This window comes from Sceloporus occidentalis, unplaced genomic scaffold (genome assembly GCF_023333645.1).
Source record: "Sceloporus occidentalis isolate IW3139 unplaced genomic scaffold, rSceOcc1.0.p SCAF_6, whole genome shotgun sequence".
Classification (NCBI taxonomy): Eukaryota; Metazoa; Chordata; class Lepidosauria; order Squamata; family Phrynosomatidae; genus Sceloporus; species Sceloporus occidentalis.
In genome coordinates, this window is record NW_028316986.1 from 36,098,875 (window position 1) to 36,123,651 (window position 24,777).

Below are 24,777 nucleotides of genomic sequence, written 5' to 3' on the forward strand. Positions count from 1 at the left end.
AGACATATAAATTCAAATGTCCCGTTAGATGTGAATGATAAAACAAATGAAATGTGGTTACTGTGGATTGACACAGAATGAAGTAGTTTTGCATTCATGTATGAAGCAAAAGTGGGATGTTCCATCTGCCATTTGTAATCTCAGTTCGGGTTGGAGAAGTTGGTTGGATCCTGGTGTTTGTTTGCAGACATGGGTGATGCTCTTTACTGACTTCCACATTAAGCAAACTGCATTTGCTAGGATATTGTTATACATCGCTGAAGAGAAAATATATGAATGGTTTTCCTGTCACTTTTTGAAGAGTATGAAAATACATTTTTTCTGATGATATGGGTTTTCCTCATGTTCATTGATAGCATTTATTCAGGAAACAGTTTTAATAGTTATATTCAGGTTTTGTATATGTGCTTTCTTATAGGGATATTTAGTCTTGGAGTACCTGTAGATGCTCTCTTTTTTATTGGTAACCAATTGGTGGCTACTAGTCATACAGGAAAAGTGGGAGTATGGAATGCTGTGACTCAACATTGGCAGGTATGTTAAATAGAAGTATTTAAAGTAATGTGCTCTATGAGGTTGCAAAAAGAACATCAGATTTTATATGTTACATTCTAGTAATACATTTTTGTATACATTTTTTCTATTGAAATGTTTTTGGTTATTTCTTCCTGGGTTATTGGCTTGGTTGTTATTTATATTACAGGATATCAGTTGGCTAAATTTCAAGTCAGAATAAACCTAGTATTTATCTAACTATTAAACAAAATAATTCTGTGTGTGTGTTGATCTTGCACAATTCAGAAACAGTTATCCAGTCAAAGTTTTTCAAGTTGATAATACAGTATCTTGTACCTCAAAGATATCTGTTTCATGTTTCTATTCTGAAATGCTCTGTAATTTTTGTGTATTATGCATTTTGACAATGGGAATAGAAATCTTGGATTCCAGACAAGATTGAGGGAAACATGAGGCATTCATGCAAGAAACAAACTTGTAACCCAGCCAGATGAATGTCTTTATGGCACAATGTAAAGACACTGTGTAATGAAATCCAAGAGGCTGCCTTGCAAATCTCAAGAGGCAGAAGTGACCTAAGGCTGACTCTGTGGCTGCCACGGCACTGGTTGAATAAATCCTGATTTTACCCATAAGTGACAGTCATGTCAATGAGCAACACTGAGAGAATGCAAAAAGCCACATACTGTAGCCTAATGCAATAATTCTGTTGTGCATTGGAAGCAGACCTGGTAGGTTTGAGACTAATGAAATATAGCTAAAGAGTTCTATCACCATCCTTTAAAAACTTATGAGGCATTTATAAGAAAGCAATCTTTGTTCAGAAAATATTTTTAGGAGTTATTCATGTGTATTTCACCTGTATTTCTATGATGTTCACCTAATTCCTAATGCATTCCTGTTACATAATTTTGTATCCCTCCCAAAAACCCAAGTGCAGTTGTGTACATATGCTAGCGTTTCTGCTGTTTCTTTCCAGTAAGGGACACATAAGTGTGAATAAGTATTAGCTCCAGCTACGATATAGGTACCCCAGGAATCAAGTTATTAACTTGTTAGTCAAAATGCCATTGATTCAACAGTGGCATCCCGGTTGGAACTAACAGTAGGATTTAGGCCATGCTTTGTGTATAGCTGTTGAACATTTGTGTATAGCAGCATACAGAGGAGGAATGATGAGTCGTATTCTGATAATGTTTGCACTCACCAAGAGAGCAATGCCCACCAGTTTGTTTCCTTGATTGCTGCTGTCTTATGAAGAGAGGGGAAAAACCGGCATCAAAATACACTATAGACTGATGCACTCAACGTTACAGGAATTCCATGTGAATACAGTGTGCCCACGCCATGCACAGACACATTTTATGCAGCTTCCATCTTACGTGGAAGCCGCTTGGGGAGGGAAACAATGGTGCATGTGCCCATGGCCCGTGTGTGCCGCTCCACCACATGCACGCACCCCATTATTTCCTATAGGGCTCGAGCATAGGGGATTTTCCTTTACACGTTGGGATCCAGAACAGATCCCCCGCATAAGGAGAGGGCCCACTGTACAGCATTAGACATCTATGTTTGCCTATTAAACATTTGAAGTGACTGGAAGCTTACATATGTAGTGTAGTGACATACATCCTCTTGCATTGTATGAACAGTGGAAGTCACACATCTGATAATCCTGTACAGATTTTGGATTCCTAGAACAAGTGTCTCAACCAGCCCTGGGAGTACAATATTTCTTGTTTTGTTTTTGTAAAAAAATAATTATTTGTCTTATAGTCCCATTTGTTTTTTGGGGTTTCTTTTTTTTTGGGGGGGGGGGGTTGCTGTAAAGCTGATTTCAACTTATGGTGAGCCTAGGAAAGACCTCTAAGAACCCCAGTCATCAATTGCCATGCCAAAATCTTGCAAATTGAAGGATGTGGCTTCTTTGATTGAATCAATCCACCTGTAATAAGGCCTTCCTTTCTTCAGAAGGTGGTGTACTTTCCTTAGTTGGAGTTTTTTTTTTTAATGGAGGTTTGATAACCACCTGTCAGAATACTCTAGCTATGGATTCCTATACTGATTGGGTTTGGATTGGTTGGCTGTCAGAGTATTTTCCAACTGTGTAATTCTGTGGGCCTATGAAGCAAAGTGGTGTGTATGTATAAATAGTATATCTCCTTCCACGAGTAGATCCATGATGTAAAGCAGGGGTCGGCAACCCACGGGCCGCATGCAGCCCGCCAAGGCCAGGGGACTGGCCCGCGCCTGGTGCTGCCGCCGCGGCGGCAATCGGCGGCAGCACCAGGCCCTTTGGGGGGCCACCAGCCTCCTCCCTCTCACGTGAGCTGCTGCTCGTGTGAAAAGCCAAAGGCGCCGCTCACTCGTGCGAGAGGCCAAAGGTCTCGCGCGTGAGTGGGCAGGGCCTTTGGGGGAAGAGAAAGGGAGAGGGAAATAAAGGAAGAGGTGGAATGGAGGGAAGGAAGAAAGGGGAAATAAAGGAAAGGGAGGAAGAAAGATGAATGGAAGGAAAGAAAGAAAGAGTAAAAGGGAGAGTGAGAGAAGGGGAATAAAGGAAATGGAGGAAGAAAGGCATGGAAGGGTAGTAAGAAGGTGAAAGGGAAATAGAAAGGGAAGAATAAGGAAAAGGGAGGAAGAGAGAGACGGATGGAAGGAAAAAGAGTGGGAGTGAGGGAAGGAAGTGGGAGAATGAGAAAAGGAGATGGAAGAAGGAAAAGGGAGGAAGAAAAGAGAATGAATGTGAGATGGGGGGTGGCAGGTCTGGCAAAGAGGGCCAGGCCTCTAGCGCTGGCGCCCGCTGTTGGCTTTTTTGCGGGCCCCTGATGGGGCTTGGGGCCCGTCAGAGGCCCGGAAAGAGGACGAGGCCTCCAATGCTGGCCCCACCCCTGGAGGGTGGAAGCTCCACCCCCAGTGTGTGGCACTGCCCCCAGAGGGTGGAAGCTCCACCCCCCAGCTTCGGCCCCCCCAGTTGTCTGAGGGACAGAAACCCGGCCCCTGGCTCAAAAAGGTTGCCTACTCCTGATGTAAAGTATGGAAAACAAGCTGATATCTTTGTTTTCTGATATTCAGTAAAAATTAAAAAGAGAGGAAACAACAGTCACATCATTTTGGGGATCTACTGTAGATCCCAAACCAGACTGAAGACTTGGATGATATCTTCCTAGAATACATGATCAAGCATTCTAAAATGAGAGATACGGTGTTATGGGAAACTTCATCCACCCTCATATTTGTTGGAAGCCAAGCTCTGTCAAGAATGTAAGGTCCAACAATTTCATTATCAGCCTTGTAGACATTTTCGTCTCTTTTATATAGTTCTTACATGGTTATTATTTAGAAATGGGCATTGTAATGTGTAACAGAATATTTAGCCCTTGATGTTTTGCAAATTTGGTATGAAGATTTTGTTCTTTAAAGATAAAATTTCTAGAAGTGGATGAATTGCTAGATGCAAGTTGTTGTTTTTTTAGTTTTCATGAACTCCAGTGCCCATGTGCAATTTCTTCCCTCTTGTAAGCTTGAGTTACACATTTTGAAAATAGCTAGATATTAGCTGTTTTCAGGGTGTTACAATACAATCATGTCTCAAATTCATAAAAAGTATACCAAAGTCACCCAAGAAAATGCAGTTTTAACACAACCTTTAAGTTTATTACCAATGAGTAATAAAATTATTCTTATTTGAAACAGAAAAAAAAACAATTCCTAGTCCCTATTAGAGTAAACATTTTGAATCATTTGCTTAATAGTAGGGTAAAACCTTGGTAAATCTTACTGATTTAGTGGCTTTACTTTGGGTTAAGCTAAGTTGGATACACTGAGATCATATCTTGGGTTAGCACAACTGAAATTAAAATGTTACGTAAAAATTCAATCTTCAATTCATTATTTCCTTTTTATTTATTTCAGGTTCAAGATGTTGTTCCTATCACTAGTTATGATACTGCTGGCTCATTCTTACTGCTGGGCTGCAACAATGGCTCCATATATTACATTGGTAAGACCACGACTTTCTTCCATCTGCAAAATAATACAGAAAAGGTTGTGGTTCCCCACTCCATCTCTTTAGACTGAGATACTGTTTTTTATTGTTTTGTTTTGTTTTGTTTTTCCTTTTGACATCTAATTTGAATCTGTTTTAGAGGTCCCTTTCATCACCATCTGGTCACCTGGGCTTCCAGCGCATGATCAGCACTATAGTTCACAAAGTCAAAGTTAGCATCAGAACTTCAATTAAGCACTCGTGGAATCTGTGGATATTTATGTGAGAGAAAGAGCACACTCTTCATCCTTATGCTGTTTTGTTAACATAGTAGAGCCAATGTGGAATAGTGATTTGCGTATTGGACTACCACTCTGGGAGTTTCAATTCTCAGCTTGGTCATGAAACTCACTGGGTGATCTTGGGCAAGTAACACACTTTTGGCCTCAGAGGAAGGCAGTGACAAACGTCCTCTGAATTAATATTTAATAATAATTAATTTGTTTTATTTATATACCGCTATTCCAAAGATCATAGCGGCGAACAGCAAGTAAGCTAATTAGCAAGTAAGCTAATTTGCCCCCAACAGTCTGGGTACTCATTTTAGCGACCTCGGAAGTCGAGCTTGGGCCCTTTTGCTGGTCTTGAACTCGCAACCTTGTGGTTTTGAGTGAATGGCTGCAGTACAGGCATTTAACCACTGCGCCACCAGGGCTCCTATTTCTAAGAAACCTCCATGATAGGAAATGACTTGAAGGCACCTAGCAACAAAAGATATATAAATACACACTTCCCTTAGGGAAGAACATAGACTTTATATTCTCCAGACACTATAGCTTATCTGTTTCCCATTACATGAGCAGCACTTTACATTTCAATGCTGCTTCATAGTAAACTAAGGACTCTCTAAGCAGTTTACAATGTGTAAGCCAATGAGAGAAACTATTAGACCTTTATCAAATTCTTTCATGCTCAGCTTTGCAGTGTTCATTAAGAGGTGTTATATTGTGATTTCACGCTTGCAAGGAAACATGCATGTGTATTAAATACACAGGCATCTATGGGAAATAATATTTCATTGGCATTACTGTATTTAGCAGCTTCTATGTTATATACATACACATGTATGTTCTTTCTCTCTTGCTCTCATACACACACGCACACACAAACGCACACCAGACATCCGTTATAATGACAATTAATCTACTCAGACAAGAATTATAGCCAACAGTATTTAAGAGGAGAGGTTACTCTCTCTTAGCAGCATTGTCTGGGCATTTTCCAGACAAGAACAATATTATTGGCATCAGAGCTGTTGTACACAGTTATATCCATGTGGGAGCCTGATTCTCCTGACTCTTGTTTCTCAAGAGCTGGGTTTCTAGGTCTGAAACACATTGAAGAAATAATCCAGTTTGAGACCACTTTAACTGCCCTGCCTCAATGCTAGGGAATGTCTCTGCCCTATCATGGACGGACCATTTCCTGGTCGAGGCCAGATTCAAGGCATCTACCCAAATCCCTCCCAGGGGTGGTGGACCTATTAGGATGGTCCACCCTCGAAGGCTGATGGAACCCAAAAGGTTCCAAGAAGCCCTAGAGGGATTTATGGTTGGAACTGACGGCAATTCTGTTGAGGCCCTGACTAACACCTGGGACAAAGATCTCTCCAGGGCTATATACAGTATCGCTCCCAAGCGTCCTTTCCGGCCTGCTTCCAATAAATGACCCTGGTATACTGAAGACCTCAGGGAAAGGAAGTGGGCTGTGCAACGACTAGAGCGCAACTGGCGAAGACACCAGCACTTAGCTGACAAGGCACTCCTAGACTCTCTTTTGAAGGCCTACAGAGTGGCAATAAGTGCAGCAAAGCATTCGTTCTATGCTGCACGTATTGCGTCCGGGGAGTTGCATCCGGCAGAGCTGTTCAGGGTAGTGAGGGAGCTTACTCAACTGTCTCCCCCCCTGAATCCTATTTTGGAGCCATCTAAAGCCTGCTGTGACGAGTTTAACAACTTCTTCGCAGATAAAATCTCTCGGATAAGGTCTGATCTCGACGCCAGAATTTCTTCAGAATCTAGAGTAGAGGCGTCCAGAGCTTCCGTGGACTCTGTTAAACTGGATCATTTTGAGTCTGTGAGTACTGAGGAAGTGGACAAGATTCTACGAAGCGTTAGGAAGACGACATGCTCTCTCGATCCCTGTCCTTCATGGCTTGCAGCTCAGGGGGGAACGGCTGTAACTACTATGTTACGCCGTATAATTAATTCATTTTTCGGGGAAGGGCGGTTTCCATCCAGCTTAAAATCTGCAGTTGTAAAACCACTGCTAAAAAAAGCCCTCCCTAGACCCCCTGATTCGCAATAACTATCGGCCTGTTTCGCTGCTGCCTTTTCTGGGGAAGGTGATCAAGAGAGCGGTTGCCTTCCAACTTCAAGCGATCTTGGATGAAACGGATTTTCTAGACCCATTTCAAACCGGCTTCCGGGTGGGCTATGGAGTTGAGACCGCCATGGTCGCCTTAGTCGATGATCTCCGTCTGGGCATGGACAGGGGAAGCGTGTCCCTGTTAGTGCTTTTGGACATCTCAGCGGCTTTCGATACCATTGACCATGGTATCCTTCTGGAACGCCTGAGGGAGTTAGGTATCAGGGGCACTGCGCTCCAGTGGTTCCGTTCCTACCTCTCGGGTAGATTCCAGATGGTGCAGCTGGGGGATTGTTGTTCCGATAAGAGGGCGCTTACATCTGGCGTCCCTCAAGGAGCAATCTTGTCCCCCATGCTATTTAACATTTACATGAAACCGCTGGGAGACACCCAAATATGTTTTTCTGTGCCTCCGACTGATGCAGTGACTAGGGATGGCATCTCTCCTCTAAATGCTTGCTTGGAGTCGGTAATGGGCTGGATGAGGGAAAACAGACTCAGTTTGAATCCAGAGAAAACGGAAGTACTCGTGATAGGCTCCCCGGGCCCGGGGAAGGAAATTTGTCCACCTGTCCTGAATGGGGTCACGCTCCCCCTGAAGGACTCAGTTCGCAGTCTGGGGGTGCTTCTAGACTCGTTGCTACACCTGACATCTCAGGTGGATGCGACGGTCAGGAGCACCTGTTATCAGCTTCGGCTGATACGTCAGCTGCAACCCTACATGGGCTGGGGGGACCTTGAAACGGTGGTACATGCTCTGGTAACCCCTCAGTTGGATTTCTGTAATGTGCTCTACATGGGGCAACCCTTGTACCAAACCTGGAAGCTTCAATTAGTACAGAATATGGCAGCAAGGTTGGTCACTGGATGTTCCAGGACTAGCCATATAACACCTATTTTACAAGATCTACACTGGCTGCCCATTCGCTTCCAGGCGCAATACAAGGTGTTGGTTATTATCTATAAAGCCCTAAATGGCTTGGGCCCAGGTTACTTGGAGGACTGCCTCTCCCCATATAATACGCCCCGCACTCTCAGATCGGTCAGGAAGCATCTGTTGAGAGTTCCTAAGGTGAAATATATCTCGTCTTCGCAAAGGACATTCTCCTTCTCGGCCCCGCAGACCTGGAACTCACTTCCCGACGAGCTCCGCTCCGTCGCCTCTCTTGATCTTTTTAGGAAGAAACTAAAGACCTTTCTCTTCCGACAAGCTTTCCCCCATATTGTCCTGATGTTATGCGGTTCTCCCCCCTGATATACAACTGTTTATCCAGCTAGTTTGTGTGTGTGTGTTTTAAGAGGTTGTATGTTTTATAGTTTTTTAAAGTGCATTGGGATGTTTTTAACATGTTGTTGGTGATACTTATTTGTTAAATGTTATATTGTATCACTTTTGTTGTACACCACTGTGATAGAATTTGGAATTTGGAATAGCGGTATATAAATAAAATATTATTATTATTGGTAGTAGTAGTAGTAGTACTTACAGGATCTTACTATTCAATATTATTGTGTAATATATATTATTTTCTGTTCATGACAGACATTATTTTAATTATTTTAAGATGATGATGAAATCATCTTTATTTCTAGTTTATTTGTCCTTTTACTTTACAGATATGCAAAAATTTCCATTACGGATGAAGGATAATGATCTCCTGGTGACAGAACTTTATCACGATCCTTCCAATGATGCTATAACAGCACTCAGTGTTTACCTTACACCCAAAACAAGTTTGTACCATCTTCAGCCTTTAATGTCCTTTAAACTGTATGGGAGTGGGTTTTTATCCATCCTATAATTGGAAATCTCAAGTTTTAATTTGATGTTTCAGATTACACCTGAATTTAATTCAATTTGATATTTCAGGTTACACCTGTGGCAAAGCATAGAGTGATTTGTACACATAAAAGTTAATTGTGTTTTTTATATTTTAGGGTGCCAACTGGAAAGTTAAGCACCCTTTTGAAAATGCCATCTTCATTATTTCCCCTGCATGCATACACTGTATACACACAGTATATTTATTTGTCAGTACACTTTATTTATTTAATGACATTTGTTAAATGCGGTTCAGAAATGTCAAAGCTACCATTTCTACCACAGTTAAATCTCCACCACTTAAGAGTCTGATTACTGTATTTCCATATGATGAAATTCTAGCTTGTATCATTGGCTGTATTTGTTCGCTGTGAAGGAAATTCTTGTCCACTTTATCACTGAAACTGTATAGGCAAACAGCCATTATCATGTAGTGCAATCATCAAAAAGTAAAGATAGGTTACTTGTCCTTGTTAGGTTTTTACGTGATGCAAATTAAGGTTTTTAGATAACTCATTAAATAGTTATACTACTTGAGGTGATGTGCTCTTTAAGACAGCACAGCAGCGCTCAACCATTCCTTGCAAGAAGATATTTAGTTAATAGTTCCACACTTTTTATTACTTTTTCATTTTCTGGTCATGGCATATGAACATTCTTTGCTGATTGTAATGAAGTTTGATATAGAACATTTGTAGTAACTAAAACTTAATTATTGCTGTATAATAAAGTGTCATTTCTGAAGTATAATAAAGTGTCATTTGTGAAGGCTTTCATGGCCAGCATCCATAGTTTTTTGTGGGTTTTTCGGGCTATGTGGCTATGTTCTAGAAGAGTTTCTTCCTGACGTTTCGCCAGCATCTGTGGCTGGCATCTTCAGAGAATGTTTGCCTGGAAAGGACTTGGGTATATATATTGTGTGACCACCAAACGCAGTGTGCAAACAAGAATCAAGGAACATGAGAGACACTGCAGACTGGGCCAGCCAGAAAAATCAGCAGTAGCAGAACATGCCACAAACCATCCTGGGCATAAAATACTGTTTGAAAACACTGAAATTCTGGACCATGCCAACCACTACCATGTCAGGATGCACAGGGAAGCCATTGAAATCCACAAACACCTGGACAATTTCAACAGAAAATAGGAAACCCTTAAAGTAAACAAGGTTTGGCTACCAGTCCTGAAAGATAGCAAGATAAAGACTCAACAAATGCAAATGAGAAATCTCCCAGCAGACAATGAGCACTATCAAGCAGACATTAATCCTCTTTTGCAGACCCTCCCACCCTGAGGCCTGCCATTAGCAACAAAACAATATACACGCAAATCACTCCTGCCTTTCCAGGTCACACAGTATATATATACCCAAGTCCTTTTCAGGAAGAAACTCTTCTAGAACATGGCCACATAGCCTGAAAAACCCACAAAAAAACTAAAATGTCATTTGTAGTATCTATGTGTTAAGAAAAACAAAGCAGATAGATTTCTAAAAGATATAGAAGTTATGTGCAAGCATCTCATCTGTTATATTTTGGGGCATTGAGCAACTTAAAATTTTACTGTATGTTGAGAAAAGGTATATTGCACTGAAACCTCTAAGACTGTTTTGGTTTTGGTGTAGGCGTAAGTGGCAACTGGATTGAAATTGCATATGGGACAAGTTCTGGAGCAGTGCGTGTAATTGTGCAACACCCAGAAACAGTTGGATCAGGTCCTCAACTCTTTCAGACTTTCACAGTTCATCGAAGCCCTGTTACAAAGATCATGTTGTCTGAGAAACATCTTGTGTCAGGTAATCTTGTTAGAATAAAGATGACTCCCTAATCTTCCTGCTTGATATGCATTTCTCCACATTTCTAAAGTTAAAAAGACATTAAAGTTTTTAGCTGACACACTGGAGAAGATATAAGTCAATTCTCCACTTATGTCTCATGGCCAGGCTAATGTGGAGGCCCGGCAAGAATAAATGGCCATAGAGGTAACCTTTAGAAGAAAATAAAGATTACAGTGGTGGTATGGTAGGGTGAAGTGCAAATATAAATATGGTGTTGGTAGCTATAAGTAACACATATTTTGCTGTCAGTCTCCCAGCAAAATATCCCTCCCCTGGGGCATAGTATATGAATGAATAAATGTGTGGAGCAAAGAGTGATATACATTCTAGGATTAATTGAAAGAAGATCACCTTTTTGTACATAAATTTTGGGATTTAAAAGGGTTAACCTTTGTTTTGTTCCTAATCTTATAAAATATCACTTTATTTTATGTGCATTCTGATCCAAATACACATTTTGTTGTTACAGATAAATTCTGATATATTGTGCAAACATCAAACAGCCTATAGGTGTAAAAGCCAAGAATTTTGCTATGATGTTAAGAGTGGGAGTAATTTCTGTTTGATTTTTTATCCAGTTCTAAAAAGGTATAATCTGCCCAAATCACCCAGGAAATAAGTGGCATTTAGGCCATCTTCTATTCAAAAATTTATAACAAGTTCACTTATAGTCACCTTGAGTGCCTTTTTCAATGAAAAGGCAGTTAAATAATTTATTAATAAATAAAAATTACTAAATAAAGAATTGAACCAGTTCTTTTGTAGAGTGGTATTCTCCAGTGTGATATCCTCTTCCACATGTTTTGGTTACAACTTCCATCATTCTTGACTGGGCTATGTTGGCTGGGATTCATAAAAACTTGTCATCCAAACTATCTGGAGGGCAGCTTATTAGAGAAAGCTATACTGAAGATTTAATACCAGCACCAGAAAGTATCAGAAGGCTGAGACTTTGGATAGGTTAGAATGACAAAAAGCTGTATTTTTATTCATGTTTTCTTAATGTTCTTTCTAGTTTGTGCAGATAACAACCATGTTCGGACATGGACAGTGACTCGTTTCAGAGGAATGATTTCAACGCAACCAGGATCCACTCCTTTGGCATCATTTAAAATTTTGTCCTTGGAGGAGACTGAAAGTCATGGCAGTTATTCTTCAGGAAATGACATAGGTAGTTGAAACATTCTAAGTCAAGAATGAGTTAACTATTCCATTTCTTAATTCGACATTTCTGTTTCATTTATATATTCAATTAATTAAAGTATTTATACCCTATACTTCAGCAAAAAGCTCCCACAGTTGCTTATAGGCAGTTAATTTGACAGTTTTACAGTCTGAATAACAGGACATAAGGAAATAAAGATGACAGTGAGAGAGCAGATGAAGTTCATCAGATAGTGGCTGATCTTCTTCTCCCTTACAGACCAGAGACATGGTAGTTGGTATCCACAAGAAGCAGCTCTCACTAGCCACTGAAGCCCAGGCACAATATAATAATAAAATAAAATATATATTTTTATTTCTATCCTGCTTTTTGCCAGGCGTACAACAAGTTAAAGCGGCATACAACAAGTTAAAATACATCCATATATACATAGTAAAGCCCCCCCTTTAAAACAAGATTAAACAGTATAAGATTAAAAAATGCATACTAAAATCTGTACAGTCCAAATAATAATCATGATCATGGGCAGAGTTCAATAGATGGGAAGTCTTATTCGTGGCCAAGTATTTTATTCCGGGAAGGCCTGCCAGAAGAGATCCGTCTTAATGGCTTTTAAAAAGCTCTCTAGATTGGTAATTTGACAGATCTCATCTGGCAGGTCATTCCATAAATTGGGAACAGCTGCAGAAAATGTCCTCTGGGAGGTCACCGTCAACCTGCTCTTTAAGGGCTGTAGTTATTCCTCCCAGAGGACCTGAGTGTACGGGGAAGATTGTATGGAAGCAGGCAATCCCTTAGATAGGTGATAACCAACACCTTGTACTGTGCCCGGAAACTAATAGGCAGCCAGTGGAGTGACTTCAATATTGGTGTTACATGGTCACTCCTTGCTGTTCCTGTGACCAACCTGGCAGCCATATTCTGTACCAACTGGAGTTGGAGTCTGGAGACTAGGCACATGTAGAGCACATTGCAAAAATCAAGTCTTGAGGTTACCAGCGCATATACTACAGTTTCAAGGTCACCCCATTCCAGGAAAGGGCACAGCTGGCGTATCAGCTGAAGCTGATAACTGGCTCACTTGACCGTCGCATTCACCTGATTCCTCATCTGAAGCGATGGGTCAAGAAGCACCCCCAGATTGCGAACACAGTCTTTCGAGGAGAGCGTGAGCCCCTCTAGGACTAGAGGTTGCAGCCCAATACCTGGTTTGGGGGCTCTTACCGTAAGTACCTCCGTTTTGTCTGGATTCAACTTGAGCTTGTTTTCCCTCATCCAATCCAAATATACAGTTCTCTGGAGAGGAGGAAAAGATATGGGAAAGAAAATAGAAAGCTAGCTTGTGCTAGGTAAGGTTGTTGGTTTAACCATGTATTGTCAATTCTTGACTACTAGCAACAAGTCTCCGGTTTCAGGCCGGATTTCTTCCTAGCCTTGTTTGGAGATCTCTGATGGTCCTTCTTCCAAATATTAATGAGGCTGTTTAACTTTCAAAAAGACTCAGTGTTGCCAATTTCAGACAATTAAAAGTACAGTGTTCCCTCCACATTCACTGGGTTTAGGAATGAAATCCCCTCATGAATGTAGGAAAACCACAAATAAAAATACACTATTCCTTTTACCTGAGAGAACTCCTCTAGAAATCTTCAGGTCCTCCAGTGCAACTCTAGCTCACATCTGCCAGAATCTGATCATAGAATCATGCTGGAGGACCTACAAATGCCTAGAGAAGTGTTTTCTCTAGGAAGTTCTAGGTTCTCCAGCATAACTTTGTGGTCAACTTCTGGCTAAGTTGTACTGGAGGACCTACAGAGAACTTTTTATTCAAAACCACAAATCAAATCTGCAAAAGGCAAAGGTGCAAATGTGGAGGGCCAAATGTAGTTGCTTCAGAATTTATGACATAGGGCTTGTCTAAGGATTCATTTCTCAGTCAGTTAATACAGGAAAGGTTTTATTTATTTATGTGCTTATTATGTTTGCAAAAATCATATTTGGCTTTGAACTGATTTTGTTTGACTTTGAACTGATTTTATAGTGTTTAATGTAGGGATTTTTAATTGTTTATGTAGGGATTTTTAATTGTTTTTTTAATTTTTTATTGTAAACATTTTTAATTTCCTGTTTTTGGAACTCACCTTGGGTCCCATGTAGGGAGAAAGGCAGCATATAGATGAAATAAACAATAACAACAACATTGTAGGGAAAGCCAGCTCTAAGATTAGCTAGTTCTAAGCTGAGCATTGTAGGGAAAGATAGCTCTAAGATGAGTAACTACATTAGCTCCAGGGGGCAGTTTTCTGCCCCTGTGACTCTCCAGTAGTGGCATGGATTGATAAAAATACCATAAAACAACCCCCTGAAGTAGATGAAAATCTGGGTCTAGTTTTGAAAAACTTTTTTAAAAAGTTAAACAGTGCATATGATAAGTTCCCTGCAACATGTTTAAAAGATAAATTGTTCCTCAGGGGGAGTTCGAGGAGAGACCATTAACCCCTTTTTTGTTCAGAAGGGGGCAATCTGAAGAACCTGGAAGTCTTAAGGGGTGGAAAAATAGCCTTGGGATACACATGCAGTTCTAAAGCCATACTTTCCCCACCTCAGCTCTAGAAGGGTCATTTTAAGATCACATAGATCAAAATTTGACAGAGCCTAGGAAGGTTTTTTAGAATATCAATAGGCAAAGTTAGGAATCTGTGCATGGTATTTTGTGGCACTGCATCTAATATTTCACATAAAGTTTTATATATTTGGGGAGGGGAACTGTGGAGAACATTAAATTGGAGTGACACAAAACTCTATGTTTGCTTTCCAATCACAGGGCCATTTGGTGAGCGTGATGATCAACAGGTCTTTATCCAAAAAGTTGTTCCCATCACTAACAAACTCTTTGTGAGGCTTTCTTCAACTGGAAAAAGGCAAGCAACGGCATTGCAGTGAATCTGCATAATAAAGGGAAACAGCAATATTTATTCTAAAATTTGTAAATATTGCAGTGAATTTTTTGAGAATACAGTTGATTCTGTAGTTAATTGTTTGTACACTTATTTTTGAAATCAAAGGTTTTCCTGGACTAATAATATTAAAACACTGGATTGGACTCGATTGAATGGGTGAACACAACGTTCATAATTAGTGGGATAGTATTGTTTCATCCTCCAGTCAAGATAATAAATTAAATCTGAACTTGAATGTGGCCACTGCACAAATAAAGGGATTTGGAAGACTTACTGGGTTAGGCTAGTCATCCTGCTTTTAACTGTATCAGGTCAGTTATTGTACTTAGTACTCTCTACATACTGTACTTAGTATTGAAGTTCACATAATTTTTGGCCCATAAAATAGACAATCAAATTCCTTTTGGTCATCTCTTCTCCTTACCCTCATAATTTGTATTCCATCATCTTTTTCAGCTGCATGGAGAAATTAGCCCCTGCCCACCCTCATGTTTATATAGATAAATGGATATAGATACACCAGCATTAATGTACATCTGTATACATATGCATGTGTACACATAATGTAATACCAGTGTAGTATAGTGTTTTGAGTATTGGACAAGAATTCCAGTAGATCAGGGGTTGAATCCCTGCCCAGCCATTAAAACCCACTGGGTAGCCTTGGGCAATTCATATGCTCAACATCAGTGAAAGACAGTGGCAAACCTCCTTTAAACGAATCTTGCCAAGAAAATCACATGATAGATTTGCTTTAGGGTTACCATACATCGGGAAAACCACTTGAAGGTACACAACAACAAAACATACATGTGTAAGATTTACTAGAAGAAAAAAAAGAGTCTGAAAGAGCTCTAGTTGTACTCAAGAGTAGACAAAGAGACCATGGCACTCTATGTGCCTTCATGTTTGTGCTCTAATAGCACCCCAATAAGAGTGTTGTTTTAGGGAAAGGAAGGTAAAGTATCTGCAATTATAGTATTGTCCAAAGAGTAATAGAAGTCTTGTCAAAGAAGAATATCACTACAGATTAGTTGTTGTTAGAAGACTCCTAGAAATATTCCTAAATTACAGTGGGCCCTCCTTATCCACGGGCTTGCCATCTGCAGATTTGATTATCCACAGATGGCAAGTCTTTATTGTCCCCAATGGCAACATGGACGCAACCATGTTGCCATTGGGGACAAAAGTCCCTTCTCCCCCTCCTCCTGCTCCCTTTCCTCTCTCCCTTCTTCCTTCCTCTCCCCCCCCCACCCTCCTTCCTTACCTGCTTCCTTCCTCTTTGCCCTGGCTTGTTTTAGTTGCGGAGTCTGGCTCCTAGTCAGCCAGGGCCAGGGTTGGGGGCAAGGCTTGAGTCTTGGATCCCCGTCCCCAGACCCAGCTCCCAAGATGGAGCCTCTGGGCTCTGAAAGCCAAACCCCCTGCCCTGGACTCAGCTCTCTCAGAACCATGTTGGCTAGAGGGTGCTGGGGACAATGCCAGGGCTTTGATCTCGGGGTCCAGAGGCTCTGACCAGGGTGCTGGGTCTGGAAACGGGCTCCAAGATGCAAGCCTTGGCTCGGGCCCAGGCTGAGGGGAGGGGCAGAGGAGGGAGGGAGGGAAGGAAGGGGATAGAGGGGGTAAGGGACTTTTGTCCCATTGTTCGTAATGGTGTTGCGACCGCAAGGCCATGCCTCCATTAAGAATAATGGGACTTGAGTATTGCAGATTTTGATATCCGTGGGGAGGTCTGGAATGGATCCCCTGCCGATACCGAGGGCCCGCTATAATAATAATAATAATAATAATAATAATAATAATAATAATAATTTGTTTTATTTATATACCGCTATTCCAAAGATCATAGCGGTGAACAGCAAGTAAGCTAATTAGCAATTAGAATTAGAATGTTATGCTGGATAAAATTTCTGACCTAACAAAGATGATGGGAGCTTCCATTTCTTTGTACTGGAAGACCTTGTACAGAATTCAGAAAGGGACATCTGAACATGCCAGATGCACAGTGATTGCAATAGTATTAAGCCCCTGTGTTGATGTCATTGTGTGTCTGGCTATTGAGGGGGAGGAGTAGCCACACCTCCAGTCATTTGTGCTCACCTTGAAGTACAGGGGTTTTTACAGTAACTTCGGGCTCAGCATAGTGTAGATTTCATGCAGATATTTACACTATTGAGACCCATATTTTCATAAAGTGGGTACAGTTCTCCGCCTATGGTCAAGACCAAGCCTTTGTAAAAGCAAATTTGTGCCTTCTTTAATACTGTCTTCATGGAATTTGGACTCAGTGGTCTTTATCACCTCTAGGTCTGGCATATAATTCCTAAATGTTTTCTTCTTTCTGCATCTGTCCTTTAGCCATTAGTTTCTTGTTAATTAATGATGGAAAATGGGTGTGTGTCATGGTACTCTCTCTTTTCTTTTTTTGAAGCACAGAGTTGTGATGCTATGTGACCTTTATAGAAGCTTACCTATCTAAAATGGTGCAGGGAACTACACATTTAAGTATTTGAGAATCTGGATACAAGGATATAGAAGGACAAAGAATCAATTTGGGTCTTGCAATATCTCATAATAGTAAAATTTGTATTTTACAACCATAGTTTACCTACAGGCAGGATTGCTTTTAACTTTCACTTTTTTAATGGCCATTTAATTATATCCCATATTTTAGAGCTCTCTTCTGTTCGTCCCATATGCTAGTGTGTATTGCTACCTTTCATTAAAAAATATGATATGTTGCCTGGCCATTTAAAAGTAAATGAAATCCAAAGATGTGGAAACAGCAGCTAAAGTGTTTTTGAAAGCCCTGGGTACTAGTTAAAGAAAATAGCACTGTTCTAAAATTGAAACTGCTAGTGCAACTATGGTCGCTAACAGCATTTCACCAGCACATTGGATCTATAACACACAGCCTATCATTTCTTACTGCTTAATCTTGTAATGAATAAAACTCTTTAAGAGAATCAATCTTCTTTGCATCAAAGTTCATTACATACAATCATAAGCAACTGTTAGAGAAATTAATCAAGAGTACATTTTCCAAGCACCTAGATTATCCCTTTGATAGCTTGTTTGTTTTTAAGCAAATAACATTAGAAGCCTGTAATATGGTTGGAGGCCAAATTATCATCCCAATAAATGTTATAAATCACTATGATTTAATGTTCTTTACATGCACAGGAAGAAACTGCCACATGTTTATTAAAATTGGTGTTGTATTAGGGCAACCTTAACGTAATAACTCAAAGCTTGTTGAACTTTGAACTCTTTCTCTTCTTCTCCTCTTTGATTACTGCAGGCATAGTCTAATCAACCTGTGTCTTCTTCATGTTAATTAAACCTGCATTCATATATACCCATTTTGTCCTGGAAAATAATTGTGTTAGTAATCTGTTCCCATGGTAGCAGTTTGCAGTGCGCACATTCATATGTTACACATCCTTCCTTATGCATCTCCTCCTAAACTGCTGTGAGACAACAATTCACTGAAAATATGGGTCTGTTACTAAACTGCCATTGACCTCAACTTATAAGGCTACATTAAAAGTTTTAAAAGAAAATGTTGTACATCAAGTCATTGAGAGAGAACTTTTAATGAGATCCGACAGAATGCTGACGGAGCAAAAAGCCTACTGGCGTAGTAATGTTGTAGTGCTGCTATTACCATTGTTCACCCACAGTTGGGTTAGGGACAAAAAGACTTCTGCTTGGCACAGTGAGTTTCTGGTTACCTTGCTTGTTAAACAGTGAAAAAGTTGTCATTTCTCATGCTGTAGTCAGTTGCATGATCAGTTTGTCCAAATCAGATTCTTGCTCTAAAGACTTTCCACAATAATTAGGGAAGGAATTTTAGTCCTATTGCCATAGTTGAAATTATGATTGGATGTTTGTGTGGTGTTGCAAAGGCAGCAGTAGAAACAAAGGTACTGTAGGGATTCAGCCTCCTTTGATGCTTTATTTTGTTGCTTAAATGTTTTGGAGATGAATAAGAGTGTAAAAAAGCCAGCTTGATGTAGTGGTTACTCTGAAGACCAGGGTTCAAATCTCCACTCAGTCATGGAAACCTACTAGGTGGACCTTGGGCAAGTCATGCTGTCTCAGTCAGGCACAGGCAAACCCCCTCTGAATAAATCTTGCCAAGAAAATCGCATGCTAGGATTGCTATAAATTGAAACACCATGAAGGCACACAACAACAAGGAGAGTGTAGGATGAACACAATGAACCATTCTGTTGGATGCATTGAAATGAGTTGCTTTCTGTGGCAGACTTGAGTTCCATGAACACCATTGGGCTCTTTCCCTTTCCAAAGTTGCCACAGGAACACATCACTGGTTCTTAATTTGCATATGAATAGTTAAAATCTTTGTCTGGTTGAGTGAAAAATAAAGTGCCTTAAAGAATCTACAGTCTGTGGTACATTCTGTATAATTTAAATGAATTTGGAAAGAGGAATATTGAGTAATTGTAACACATTTTCTTGATGTTCTTTACCCCGAGGGCAGAAGGCTACAATATGGAGCCCTGGTGGCGCAGTGGTTAAATGCCTGTACTGCAGCCATTCACTCAAAACCACAAGGTTGCGAGTTCAAGACCAGCAAAAGGGCCCAAGCTCGACTCAGGCTTGCATCCTTCCGAGGTCGCTAAAATGAGTACCCAGACTGTTGGGGGCGAATTAGCTTACTTGCTAATTAGCTTACTTGCTGTTCACCGCTATGATCTTTGGAATAGCGGTATATGAATAAAACAAATCATCATCATTATTATTATTAATATTGCATTGTCTGATTTAATATTAGTTTGTAATCTGTTGCCTGATTATGAAAATTCTTTGAATTTGAGGTTTTTTAGAAACCAGTGGCTAATGAGGAATTATTCTTATTCTCATGTAGGATATGTGAAATTCAGGCAGTTGACTGTACTACCATTTCAGCTTTCACTGTACGTGAATGTGAAGGATCCAGTAGGATGGGTTCAAGGCCACGACGTTACCTCTTCACAGGGCATGTGAATGGCAGTATTCAGATGTGGGACCTGACCACAGCAATGGATATGGTTAATAAAAGTGAAGAAAAAGGTAGCTGTGTTTATACACTAAACATTCTCAGAACTACCACTATGTTTTGTTAAGCTTGTTGTTTTCCATTCAGAAGGATGTCTTCTGTCTCTTACATGCTCATTCTTTAGTTTCATCTTGTAGTTTAAAGTCAGGGTGGGCAGAAGTTAATCCTGTGAGATTTACAAGAACCCTGAGAGTCACCAACTAGAACCTTATCCAAAAGTCAAACACATGGAAATCAAAACCATGTGTTGTTGTTGTTTGGACTACTAGAATTTATAGTCCCTGTACACAGAAACCACTGTTGGTTATTCCAAACTTGCTTCATTTCAGTATTCATTATTTTCCTTTATGTTGTGAGTCTTCTTGGGTTTGATTTCAGAGAAAGGTAGGATATAAATAAAATATTTATTTTATTATTTATTAATTTATTCATTCGTTTAATTTATATAACAGGCCCACAATTTATTCCAGATCACCCAGGGATCCAAGTTTAATTTCTGTCCACCACTGGCCTGATGTGTCCTTGCACTGCAAGTTGCAAAAGCCTAGGGTGGATAACTGGAACAGAATCCTCTAAAATAGAATGAAGTTGTCATGGGTTTTGGAGAAGTGCTATGAAATTGAGGTGTGAATTGTTCATATCCGTAATCTTAATAATATAAAGATAGACCCATGACTAGAACCCTATGTTATTAAGATTAGAAATGTGAAAAAATCTTACTGCATTTCTCCAAATCCCACCTAAATATTTGTCTCATCTGGATTCCTGCCTGGAGTCAGTAATGGGCTGGATGAGGGAAAACAAACTCAAGCTGAATCCAGAGAAAACAGAGGTACTCGTGATAGGCTCCCCAGATCCAGACAGAGTAATTTGTCACCCGGTCCTGGATGGGGTCACACTTCCCCTAAAGGACAAAGTTTGCAGTTTGGGAGTACTCCTGGACTCATCCCTACAGTTATCATCCCAGGTGGATGCAATGGCTAGGAGTGCTTGGTACCAGCTTCGGCTGATACGCCAGCTGCGCCCCTGTCTGGACCGAAAGGACCTTGAAACAGTAGTACACGCACTGGTAACCTCTCGCTTGGATTTCTGTAATGCGCTCTACATGGGGCTACATTTGTACCGGGTTCAGAAGCTTCAATTAGTTCAAAATGCTGCAGCCAGATTGGTCACTGGGACCTCTAGATCGGACCACATAACTCCTATACTAAAATCTCTTCACTGGCTGCCGATTAGCTTCCGGGCTCAATACAAAGTGTTGGTTATTACCTTTAAAGCCCTACATGGCTTGGGCCCGAGTTACTTGAGGGAACGCCTCTCCCTACATAATCCGCCCCGCACTCTCAGAGCAACAGGCAAATACTAACTGGAATATCCCAGGGTGAGACTGTCCGCAACTCACCAACGAGCGTTCACATCTATTGCTCCTACACATTGGAATAAACTCCCTGAAGAGATTCGTCTCAGTCTTTCCCTTGACGTTTTCAAGAAAATGTTGAAAACTCATTTGTTCCATTTAGCATACCCTCCTGATCCATCATAGAGAATGTATCCTCCTATCCCCTATCCTGTAATGTGAAATGTATTAGGATGTTTAAGTGTGATTTTGAGATTTTAACTGTTTTTATATGATGTTTTAACCTAATGTACTTCTGATTGTATTTTATATTGTAAACCCTGTGCTGTATAGATGCTTTGAATTTGTAAACCGCTTTGATCCCAGGAAAAGCGGTATAGAAATAAAGATATTATTATTATTATTATTATTATTATTATTATTATTATTATATCCCATTTAGAAAAACATTGAGGTTTTCTTTTGGCAGACAAATTTGCAGATATTTTCCATACATGTTTTCTAATGTTAGTATTTTTGTACACATTTTTACTAACATATATCTCTTTTTCACATATTTCCCACTCAATGAAGTATTCATCCATACTTTTCATTTTTATGCCTTTTTTTAAAAAATGCATTTTTAATGTTTTATTTTGTGAATGAGTGGTTTTTGGGAATATTTTACCTGAATCACACCACAAGCCTCACAAATTTCCGTCCAAGGTGTGCTTTGTCTCAACATGTCACAATAGATATAAAATAGATAATTGCTTTCTGCCTCAGTCAGACCAAGGTGTGACTCTGGCTGGTCTATTTAATGTGGGCCAAGTATTACTTCTAGGCTTAAGGTGTATTGGTCTCTTTTGAATGGTCTCTGATCAATATTTCTTTCTTAAAGATGTGGGCGGTCCTACTGAAGAAGAATTACTTAAGCTTTTAGATCAATGTGACCTGAGTACATCTCGCTGTGCAACTCCCAATATCAGTCCAGCCACTTCAGTGGTGCAGCAAAGTCGACTGCGTGAATCAAGTTCCAGGTAAGTCTCTGTTGGAATAGTATGTGAGCAAGGATGCATTGGTTAGCAAGTCTTTTTCGTCAAGGCTCTCAGAATTATGTTTTATGGCCGGAATCCTCTTGGTGATGTATGTTAGCACAGCCAAGGTTGGACCAGTATATCCAGTACCTCTTTCCACACCTGTAGGCTGTAGAACAACAGCTGTATTACACCAGGCACAACTCTGCCCCCTCAGTTTCCCCAAAAAGCCACTGATGGGGGCACCAGGAGAGTTCTTTTAAACTATCATTCTCACCCTTGGACTTCACATGCGAGTATTCTGGCAGAGCTTTGTTCTCCACCAGCTTTAAAGAGGATCTCAGTCTAAAGATGCCAAATACTGCCCAAGATCCATCATTAGATTGGAGAAGTATATGCCTCCACCAAGAATACTTCCACTTCCTGCCTCTTCATAAGTAGTCTCTCTGTCAGCTACCAGTACATGCTAACCCCACAGTCAGAGGATTGCTGGAATTGCTGAGGCAATGCCCTGGATCTAAAGCCAGATGTACAAAAAAAAAAAAAAACAACCCGATTACTGGTCTTATGCATCCAGCTGCAGCAACATAGCCAGACATGACTTGGATGTCTCTGCTGGTGTGTACCAGCAGCTGACAGTTAAGCTGCTTGCTGTGAGGGCTGGTTGTGAGAAGAGGCAATAGATAACTTCTGCTGTGACCTTAAAAGGACATCATAGGAGCTTATACCTGAGCATGTCACCAACAGGATTCAGCTATGTCTGATAAGTCATTTTCTGCACATAAAAAGCAAGTAGAAAGTTACAAGTTGATCTGTGAAATGTAGGTAAAATACATTTCCTCCTTGACAGATCATTCTTTTTTCCATTAACATATTTTTCTATTTTAAAAGATTCATAACTTCTCAATGTTAATATAATATCCATCTAGCAGAAGGCATTCAATGCACTTCACTATCTGATAATGTCAGAGGCCATGGCTGATCATACAGGCTTTTTGCTTCATAGGAAATAACTTGGGTTTCTAGCATATGAAAGCTGTTCTTTTTGACAGTGTAGTTCACTATTCCTAATGTTTAAAATGTTTTCAGTCTCCAGTTGCAGCACCGTGAAATGATCCATGAAACTGCTACATATGGTGCCATACGACCATATAGAGAAAGCCCTTTATTAGCAAGGGCACGGCGGACTGAAAGTTTTCATAGTTACAGAGAAATTCAGGCCTTCAATTTGAACAAAACTGTGGTAGACAAAACTATTCCCCAGAATGGCAACCAGAGTCCTGTACAGGTGGAAGTGAAGAGGATAAGTGAGAACCTAAATGACAAAAAGATTTCAGCATCCACAACTGAGGTAAGATCTCCTAGAGTAGCAGATAGTGGAACAGAAGTTCAGAAAGCGCCTGAAAACTTGTCAGACATGAAGAAAAGAGGAACTGATGAAGACAATGAAGTCAAAGCAGACAATAAAAAGAAAAGTGGGTTTGAAGGGGGAGGTTTCTTAGGAAGGAAGAAAGTTCCACATCTGGCGCCTTCACCAAGTATTGTGGAAGGAGGTTCTGAAGCACTTGGTACAGCTTCCCCATCACCTACAAAGACACCAGTTTCTCCACGGCATAAGAAAAATGATTCTTCCTGTCAGGATTATACCTTGTAAAAGTGCTGAAGGACATCAATATCCCAGATATATCAAATGTTTTAACACTAAACTGGATGAAATGTTTACATTTATGCAATTGTTAGTTTGTGTCTTTATAACTGAAGGCCATATTTGAAGTGGGATAAGGCAGTATATGGAGCACATCATTCTTCATAAAGAACTTGACTTCACAGCACAACCAACAGAAGCATTTTTAAAGTATTCTTAATTGATATTGACTTTGTACAACTATTCATATGAAGTCCAGTCCTGGTACAGACTTTGATTTCAAGCCTTGTTTAATTCAGGCTAGCATGCACTACCATTTTGTTGTAGGAGATTTCTTCTGTTGTATGTTAACTGTTTCCCACTTCTGGCTCTTCTCATTCTAAATATTTAAAGGTCTGTTTCTTGGTCTTCGGTCAGTCTTCACTGCACACTTTTAGTGTGTATCAGTGTTGGGAATAAGAAAGGAAAGCTGCATGGCTGCTTTTCCATATGTTTGCCTTTTCTAGTGAGCCACAATATTCTTTACTCATATTAATAAACTTTGCATACACCATGTGGTGCAATTGGTTAATTTAATCATACTGCAATTCAGAAATGTCTTGTTACTGGTTATGGTTGCTATAAAGCATTATTTTGCATATATTTGTCTTTAATATTAAAGTATAAAGAATTTAGAACTTTGTATTCTTTTCATTCATGAGATGCAAACCAGATATTTCTAGGCATACCCACCTATGAAACAATAGCAGTTGCCAACAAGACTTTCAACACAGGGTGGTATTTTTTTTCTCGCATTTTTAGGCCTTATGGATCAAATGCTTACATTCAGAATCTGTAGTTATTAAATACTGTATAGCATTATGCTAGCAGTTTTTTACTGTGTAAACTAGTCTTACAGGGTATTCCCAGACCACAAGATTACTGATCTTGCCTGATCTTCCTCACAAAGATTGAATCTCACAAGTAGCTGTACAATTTATATCTAATT

General features: G+C 40.1%; 1 protein-coding gene across 1 annotated transcript in view; it reads left to right on the plus strand.

Annotated features, from left to right (window-relative positions):
- Window positions 1–24,421, plus strand: part of KCTD3 (potassium channel tetramerization domain containing 3) — a 59,538-nt gene extending 35,117 nt beyond the window's left edge. Inside the window, exons 10-18 of the mRNA XM_089529309.1 lie at window positions 419–534; window positions 4,429–4,516; window positions 8,546–8,662; window positions 10,375–10,545; window positions 11,603–11,758; window positions 14,574–14,670; window positions 19,601–19,785; window positions 22,009–22,147; window positions 23,234–24,421. Coding sequence (XP_089385435.1) covers window positions 419–534; window positions 4,429–4,516; window positions 8,546–8,662; window positions 10,375–10,545; window positions 11,603–11,758; window positions 14,574–14,670; window positions 19,601–19,785; window positions 22,009–22,147; window positions 23,234–23,798 — 1,634 coding nt within the window. The 3' untranslated portion in view covers window positions 23,799–24,421. The remainder of the gene's footprint in view (window positions 1–418; window positions 535–4,428; window positions 4,517–8,545; window positions 8,663–10,374; window positions 10,546–11,602; window positions 11,759–14,573; window positions 14,671–19,600; window positions 19,786–22,008; window positions 22,148–23,233) is intronic.
- The last annotated feature ends 356 nt before the right edge of the window (window positions 24,422–24,777 follow it).